The sequence below is a fragment of the Hemibagrus wyckioides genome, linkage group LG13 (assembly GCF_019097595.1).
Source record: "Hemibagrus wyckioides isolate EC202008001 linkage group LG13, SWU_Hwy_1.0, whole genome shotgun sequence".
Lineage (NCBI taxonomy): Eukaryota > Metazoa > Chordata > Actinopteri > Siluriformes > Bagridae > Hemibagrus > Hemibagrus wyckioides.
Window position 1 is genome coordinate 24,948,347 of NC_080722.1, and position 7,783 is coordinate 24,956,129.

Below are 7,783 nucleotides of genomic sequence, written 5' to 3' on the forward strand. Positions count from 1 at the left end.
AACTGCTACAATAACAACATACAACTGCTACAACAGTAACAACCTACTATTACAATAACATCAATAACAACATACTACTGCTACAATAACAACAATAACAACATACAACTGCTACAATAACAACAATAACAACATACTACTGCTACAATAACAACAATAACAACATACAACTGCTACAATAACAACAATAACAACATACTATTACAATAATATCAATAACAACATACTACTGCTACAATAACAACAGTAACATCATACTACTGCTACAACAACAACAATAACAACATACAACTGCTACAATAACAACAGTAACATCATACTACTGCTACAACAACAACAACAACCTACTATTACAATAACAACAATAACAACATAGTACTGCTACAATAACAAAAACAACCTACTACTGCTTTGTCAACTTACTGCTACAACAACAAAAACACTGCCAGCTACAGCCACAATAACAACATCAAGATGAGTGTAAATACATTAGTAAGCACATTATTTATTTCTGCTTTTTCTGTGTGTAATGTTTGACATAAATCACGGGGTAATGAAGCTACAAAGCCCGGCAGCGTCCCTTTTTTCTCCCAGCTTGGGACTCAGGTGCGTGTTTTTTGTCTCATGAATATTCTGATGAGTTTAATTCCCAGGAAGCGCTCATGCGCAATCGCAGGAGACGAGAGAAAGCAGGAGAAGACCATTGGCTGAGACCCTGGACACATCTCACATTATTTATTGTATCAGTGTCGCTTTGGTGGGCTGGCATGGACTGTACACGAGGCTGACGGGCTTTTTGGGTGGGTTTTTTTGGTCCAGTTATGATTGGTGTTATTAGATTGTATTAGATTTGGTGTATTATCTTTGGAGGTCTTACATGTGCACTGGCGCCTCTTTATATTCGGGTCGAGACGCTTGGATGCTTTTCTGAGCCCTTACCCATTGACCGAGGCGCATCCTCACAAGACTACAGCTCACAGCAGTGACATCCATCCTCGGGAATAGCTCTTGCGCTGACTCTGAAGTGAACCGGGGGATCAGGATGGGACACAGCGGCGGGACGCTGGGCTTCACGGTAACGCTGCTTTGCGCCGCCGCGGTCTTTCTCTCGGCGGAGAGCCGCAGGGGGAATAAGCAGTCCCGGTGCCCTGTGGGATGCACATGCACCAAAGATAACGCCTTGTGTGAAAACATCAGGACCGTTCCGCACACCTTCCCTCCGGACGTCGTCTCCTTGTAAGTTTTCTTGGAGATTTGCCTAGGGGCTGCGCGTAAACATTAAAAATAAATAAATGATGTACTTTTACGTGTCTCGCCAACAGATCGTTCGTGAAGTCTGGATTCAGTGAAATTGCCCCAGGAAGCTTCCTGCACACGCCGTCTCTTCAGCTTCTGTGAGCTCTGTTATGCAATAATTACCCCCAAATAATTACCCTGATGAAAAGTGGCTTTAATACTAATCTAACAGGGAACCCACGCAGGCTTGGGCGTCGCCATGGCAACCCAGTGGCCGCGTTCTCCTTTGAAACATTCATTCATTACTTTCGTGCGTAACCTTTTGTGTTATTGTGGGTCTGCTCTTGATTACTGAAGGCTGGATTGCAATGTTAGGTATGCAAATGTCTGTAAACAAGCACTGTCTGTTCCTTCACCAGAACCCTGCAATATTAAGGAGTCCATTAAGCTCCGTATCTAATCACTTAAAACGCTTAAATAGGGTTGCCAGATTGAACAGTGCAATTAAATCAGAAGCGCAATCCGAAATTGCTATAAGGCCAAAAGTTTGACCTGGCCATCACACCCATTTGAACACCCCGTTCCAGATTTAGTCCCGCCTCCACTCTTCCAGGAATGCTTTTCAGTAGATGTTGGAGCGTAGCTGTGGGGATTTCTGAGCATTCAGCAACAAGGGCTGTGAGATCAGTGAGATCAGGCACTGATGTTGAGGACAGCAGGTCTGGGGCACAGTCGGGGTTCTAGTTCATCCGTAAGTGTGTTCGGTAGGGTTGAGGTCATGGCTCTTGAGTTCTTCTGCACCAATCATATCTTCATGAAGATTGCTTAGTGCGCAGAGACATTGTCATGCTGGAACAGTCTCTTATTTCCAGACATTCGGTACAATATACTTGTGTGCTTCCAACTTTGTGGTAACAGTTTACAGAAATCACACATATAGGTGCGATGGTCAGGTGTCCACGAATTTTTGGCCATATAGTGTATATTATTATAAACTATTATTTTTCTTTGGGCTACAACCATCGAGTGTATGTACTGGTCAGCTGAGGTGAGTAATCATGAAGCTGGAAATAACTCCTTTAAGATGGTTGAACAGTTGAACCAGCTCACGCTGTGATTTTTCACCTTTTTTCTTTGCTCCTTACTATTATTATATTTTCCTATAACTTATAAAAGGTTTCTACAACCACATTTGCATAGAACTTCGCCAAGTTTTATGGCAGGAAAGTCTAGATTCTCAGACTACCCATTCCGCCCAACATTAATTATCTCTAACTCTTCAGTCTATAATGTGTAGACTATAACAAGCCTCTTTTTATGACGGCTTAAAGCAGTCCACCATTCCCCTTTCTAAATTTTGTTAAATTATATAGCACCAGTGCCATAAGACATTTTCTTTTCTAGCTTAAATGTGACTGAAATATTTGAAATAAAGAAATTCTGCCCAATCTGGCAACACGACAGTGTGTTGTGGTGTGTAAATTATGCAGTGCAGCTGCTCTATTGGTCTGGTCTTGTATGTTTTAGAAGAACTGTGAGCATAAAGCCTTTATTCTCGCCACACATACATTACAGCAGAGTGGAATGCTTTTCTTCGCATATCCCAGCTGAGGAAGTTGGGGTCAGAGGGCAGGAGCAGCTATTATACAGTGCCGCTGGAGCAGAGAGGGTTAAGGGCCTTGCTCAATCGCCCAACAGTGGGCAGTGTGCATACAACTACACAGCTCGAATAAATGAATGATTATTTATTAGATTTTTAGAAAAACATCAGAAGTCATGACACCAATCATACTCCCATAGACTACTCTATTCTCAAAATGGAATGATTAAAATTCTCCCAGAACCGCCTTAAAATGTCCAGTTTAAGAGAATTTTCCCAAATAATTTTGCGATTCGTTTACATTACGCGTTCAGAAACACAGAGTAGACTACACACAGCAGATAACTATTATTTTGTATGTACCGCCTTTTACATTTGGTCCTTTCATCTGCTTTTGGGTGTCAGGATTATATCCAGATTATCCAAAAAAATATTCAAATAAAAATGAATGCAATCCAAAGACACATTGGCAACAGATTTCAGTCTGTTTGTTTGAACCAGTTCAGGAGGCGGCGGTCTGGACACATTTTAGCCACATGTTAAGTCTCTTTAAGGCTCATTTGACAACCAGAAGCATTAGTAATAGGTGATGATGTTAAATGTCAGGAAGAAATGAAGATTGTCTTATTTATAACACGTACCACAGAGCGCTGAGGTCTGACTGTAAGGAGCTGAGATTTATATGAAATGCATATTAACAGGATACGATCCAGAAAGAAGTGGAACAAATAATTTGTTCATAGTAACAACACTGAAAAAACTTCCTTTTAAAGTAATAGTGTAAGGGAAAAAAAACAATTCTTTAAAAGGATAATACAGAAAAACGCCTCCCTTGTTTACATTTTAAGAGTTATATATAGATATATAAAGCATTTCTCAGTAAACATACATTTCACATGCATTACATGATCAGACAAATTTAAAGCTGGGAATGAAAGTGTGTCTTTTGTAGTTTTATCCAAACTCCAAACCCTGGAGCAGTACAGGAAAAAAAAAAAGCTCTTCACATGTGGTTATGTGAAATCTGATGCATGTATGTGTTTACTCTGACTATAACCATATGTTCCTGCGCCCTCCTGGGATAAATAATACAAAGCCATGATTACTCAAGCCCAAACATCTTCTGTAAGCTCATACCCTACAGATTCAGGAGTTCTAGCAAGGTATTTTGAGAAAATGAAAGCAATCACAATTGTGTGTGTGTGTGTGTGTGTGTGTGTGTGGCATTAATATGCTGATTTGGTTTACAGCTTGTTTACAGCCAATACATTTGACTCTATCAATGAAGATGCATTTCAGGGTCTGCCTCATCTGGAGTATCTGTGAGTACTGTGTGTTTTGTTCCATTTTATTACTTTTTAAAGCAGGGAATGAATATAATCGCTTTCATTAAATGTGACAATCTATTACAGGTTTATTGAAAACAATAAAATCGAGTCCATGTCACCTTTGGCCTTTAGAGGTTTGAAATCTCTCCTTCATCTGTGAGTGTAATTTATTACTGGAGAACAAATGATTAATCAGGTGTGTAAAAGCTTTATGTGTTAATATTTATAATCTTGTATTTTTTTTTTTTTTACACTGATCAGGAGCCTTGCCTATAATAACCTTGAGACGTTACCCAAAGATGTTTTCAAGGGGATGGATGCCTTAACAAAAGTGTATGTCTTGACACAAAAATATGATTTGTGGTTTTAATGTTCCTGACATCGGCTTAACTGGAAAGATTGTGTACTCTCAGGGATCTTCGAGGAAACATGTTTGTCTGTGACTGTAAACTGAAATGGCTAGTGGAGTGGATGCACAACACCAACGCGACAGTGGACCAGATACACTGCAGCGGGCCGCCGCTTTATCAAGGGAAGAAGATCAATGAGCTGATGCCTCAGGCGTTTGACTGTATCACTGCGGGTGAGGCGACGGTCCTTTCTAATACTCTGCTTATTAAACGAGAAATATCCAGCAGTAAATTCAGCTTTCTGTTCCAGAGTTCGTTTCCAAGAAGACCCTGAAATTTGAGTCGATCTCAGTAGAGACCTTCAGCATTGGGAACGATCAGTACGTGGTGTTTGCCCAGCCTTTCGCGGGAACGTGCAGCTTCTTGGAATGGGACCATGTCAACATGGAGTTCAGACCTTTCGACAGTATAGAAAGTAAGACACGGTTTTGAATGTTTGCTTTATTTTGTTCCCTAAAGGACGATAAAGTCTTAAAAAATGATTTAATCAGCTAAAGCTCCAGTAGAGATGTTTACCTGTGCTGAATGCTACGTATCAGGTCACACCATGATGCTGTGTTTAATGGGTTTCTCTTTCCGCCTCTCCTCAGGCACCTCCACCGTGGTCTGTAAGCCGATGGTGATCGACCAGCAGCTTTTCGTTATCGTTGCCCAACTCTTCGGCGGCTCGCACATTTACAAACGGGACACGTCAGCCCAGAAGTTCATCAAGATCCAAGACATCGATATCCTGAAGATCCGCAAGCCGAATGACGTCGAGACCTTCCGCTTGGACGGCGAGTGGTTCTTCGCCATCGCCGACAGCTCCAAAGCGGGATCCACCACGGTGTACAAGTGGAACGGCAACGGATTCTACTCGCACCAGTCTCTCCACCTGTGGCACCGCGACACGGATGTGGAGTACTTAGAGATCGGAGGCAAGCCCCATCTGATCCTGTCTAGCAGCTCACAGCGGCCCGTTATCTATCAGTGGAACCGGGGCCCGAAGAGGTTCGAGCGGCGGACAGACATCCCCGAGACGGAGGACGTATATGCCGTCAAGCACTTCCGAGCCAGGGGCGAGCTTTATATCTGCCTGACACGCTTCATTGGCGACTCCAAGGTGATGCGATGGGATGGTGCCATGTTCACCGAGGTGCAGAGTGTGCCATCACGCGGCTCCATGGTCTTCCAGCCTGTGACAGTCGGAAGCTGGCAGTACGCCATCCTTGGCAGCGACTACTCGCTCACGCAGGTCTATCAGTGGGACACCAAGAAGGGCCGCTTTGTCCACTTCCAGGAGCTGAACGTCCAAGCACCAAGGGCTTTCTCCATGGTATCCATTGACAACCATGAGCTCCTGCTCGCCTCCAGTTTCAAAGGGAGGACACAGATCTACGAGCACCTCATCATCGATCTGAGTAATTGAGGCTTTTTGCTGAAAGTGCAGCGGGACAGACTGACCGAGACGAGCTTGCTGTCCGACACTCGCTCACGCGTGTTATCTAGATGACTGATGATGCTTCCAGATGACTCCCTCTCTAGAAGTCCTTTGTGTCTTTCACCATTGTTATCATCATCTAGTCTGTTCAGTTTTTTTACTCTTTTTAACCCCTTCTCCTCTTAACAAAAGCTGTTGTTCATGTATTATCTTCCTGCTAACAAAAGCTAGCGGGACGTTTCAGAGGTACAATAAACACAAACCTGAAAATTTAAGGGAATAACCCGTTGTGATAGGCTGGCCGGTAAATTGTTGACAGATTTTTTTACTGTAGTTTTGAGCAGTTTGTAACTTTTATACAACAAAAAAATGGTTCATCTGGCTAATGTTTTCTTTTTTTTCTACGCTAATTAGAGTAGATTGAATGGACAATTTAGGCTAATTTAAGCATAATGCAGTGAATTTAGATGTTTTGTGTGGTGATGTAATTTTAGAAAGAAGGTTTAGTCTTGTATGTGTTTCTTCTTTGTCATTACTGTGTAGAAATAATAAACCACTTTTAATATAAAGGTGATATCTGTTGTTGTATTAAGCATGGGAAGCCTACAAACTGATGTGGCTTTTGTTTATTAAATATGAAGCAAGTTATTCATAATTATAAGCATGATATTGGATAGTAGAAATCATATTCACGTGGCACTAATAACCACCTGGCCGTTGTAGTGGTCACTCATTACAGTGGGTGAAAACGCAGGGAAAGTGCTCGTTTGGCCACCGTATTTTAGGGCCCGTTTTCCAAAGTGACGGTCGTGTTTAAAAACGCTCCGGTTTGAAGTTAAGTGTTTTTGCAAATCTGTGATATCAACTCACATAAAACCGCTCACGTACTCGCTATAGTGTTTAAGTGTGTTTATAGTTCCAAAAAACTGCTATGTTAAACAACATTGGTACCAGGAATCGTAGTATAGTGAGGTATCGTGTGGATTGGGACACGGCCGAAAAACTCTCGTGCACGCGCTTTCGCCCTCTAGTGGCAGAACATGGCGTTTGCCAGTCAGCGTGTGGCAAGGTTAATTATTAAGCTAACTTCTGCAGCTCAGGGAACAGTGTGACGAGGCGCGTTGCCGAGATATGAGCACCTGTTGCGTCTTGATATGGATGATTTGAGACACGGGGATGGCAGAGAGGGAAACGACGACGATGGCGGACACACGGTTTTATCGGTTGTCCCCTTCAGAGAGGAGGACGCGGCGTTTCTGAAAGTTGACGGTGATGCGGAGGAGAATGAGAAGAATGAGGAGGAGGACGGAGGAACTCGGTTACGAGGCAGTTTCAGACTACTCGAGGGAGGTGATGGAGGTGCCGAGATGTCACAGAAAAACTCACGCGACTGGACGGGCTGCTGGTGTGTGAGAAAAGCGCACGAGCACGAGGACGGCACGGAGGCACGCGCAGCTCCGAGCGGTAAACTGATCTCGTTCCCGTTCGGGTCAAGTGTACTTGTAAAACTTCACTAGTTCTCTTAAATAGATCTGTTTAACCGTGGAGTTAGAGATCGCAGATGTTTTAAAAGCGCCTCATTCACTTAGAGGAACTTCTTGTTCTTGTTCTTTGTAAATGACTTCCTCAGTTAAATACTTTCATTTTAAAGTGATGCTGAGGCGGGTTTTTATTTTTTCAAATTTAAGCTCCAGAAGTTGTCATTTATTGTGTCACCTGAACGGCGTTAGAGACGTTTATTAACGTTTATTTTATTAAACTCGCGGTTGTTTTATTAAACTTTTATAAC

At 42.6% G+C, this 7,783-nt stretch overlaps 2 protein-coding genes across 2 annotated transcripts in view; both read left to right on the plus strand.

Moving 5' to 3' along the window:
- The first annotated feature begins 665 nt into the window (after positions 1-665).
- lgi1b (leucine-rich, glioma inactivated 1b) lies at positions 666-6,563 on the plus strand. The gene is made up of 8 exons (XM_058405926.1): positions 666-1,236; positions 1,323-1,394; positions 4,087-4,158; positions 4,249-4,320; positions 4,426-4,497; positions 4,578-4,747; positions 4,825-4,989; positions 5,165-6,563. Exons 1-8 carry the CDS (start codon positions 1,043-1,045, stop codon positions 5,980-5,982), a joined length of 1,635 nt encoding a protein of 544 aa, XP_058261909.1. The 5' UTR covers positions 666-1,042; the 3' UTR covers positions 5,983-6,563.
- Positions 6,564-6,766: 203 nt separating this feature from the next.
- Positions 6,767-7,783, plus strand: part of slc35g1 (solute carrier family 35 member G1) — an 8,985-nt gene continuing 7,968 nt past the window's right edge. The window contains exon 1 of the mRNA XM_058405929.1: positions 6,767-7,458. Coding sequence (XP_058261912.1) covers positions 7,149-7,458 — 310 coding nt within the window. The 5' untranslated portion in view covers positions 6,767-7,148. The remainder of the gene's footprint in view (positions 7,459-7,783) is intronic.

Excerpts from the sequence above, each read along its gene's own strand:
- lgi1b (XM_058405926.1), top strand. The coding sequence starts at position 1,043 with ATGGGACACAGCGGCGGGACGCTGGGCTTCACGGTAACGCTGCTTTGC. Across the intron at positions 1,395-4,086 it reads ACGCCGTCTCTTCAGCTTCT|CTTGTTTACAGCCAATACAT; the intron begins GTGAGCTCTGTT and ends TTTGGTTTACAG. Across the intron at positions 4,498-4,577 it reads ATGGATGCCTTAACAAAAGT|GGATCTTCGAGGAAACATGT; the intron begins GTATGTCTTGAC and ends GTGTACTCTCAG.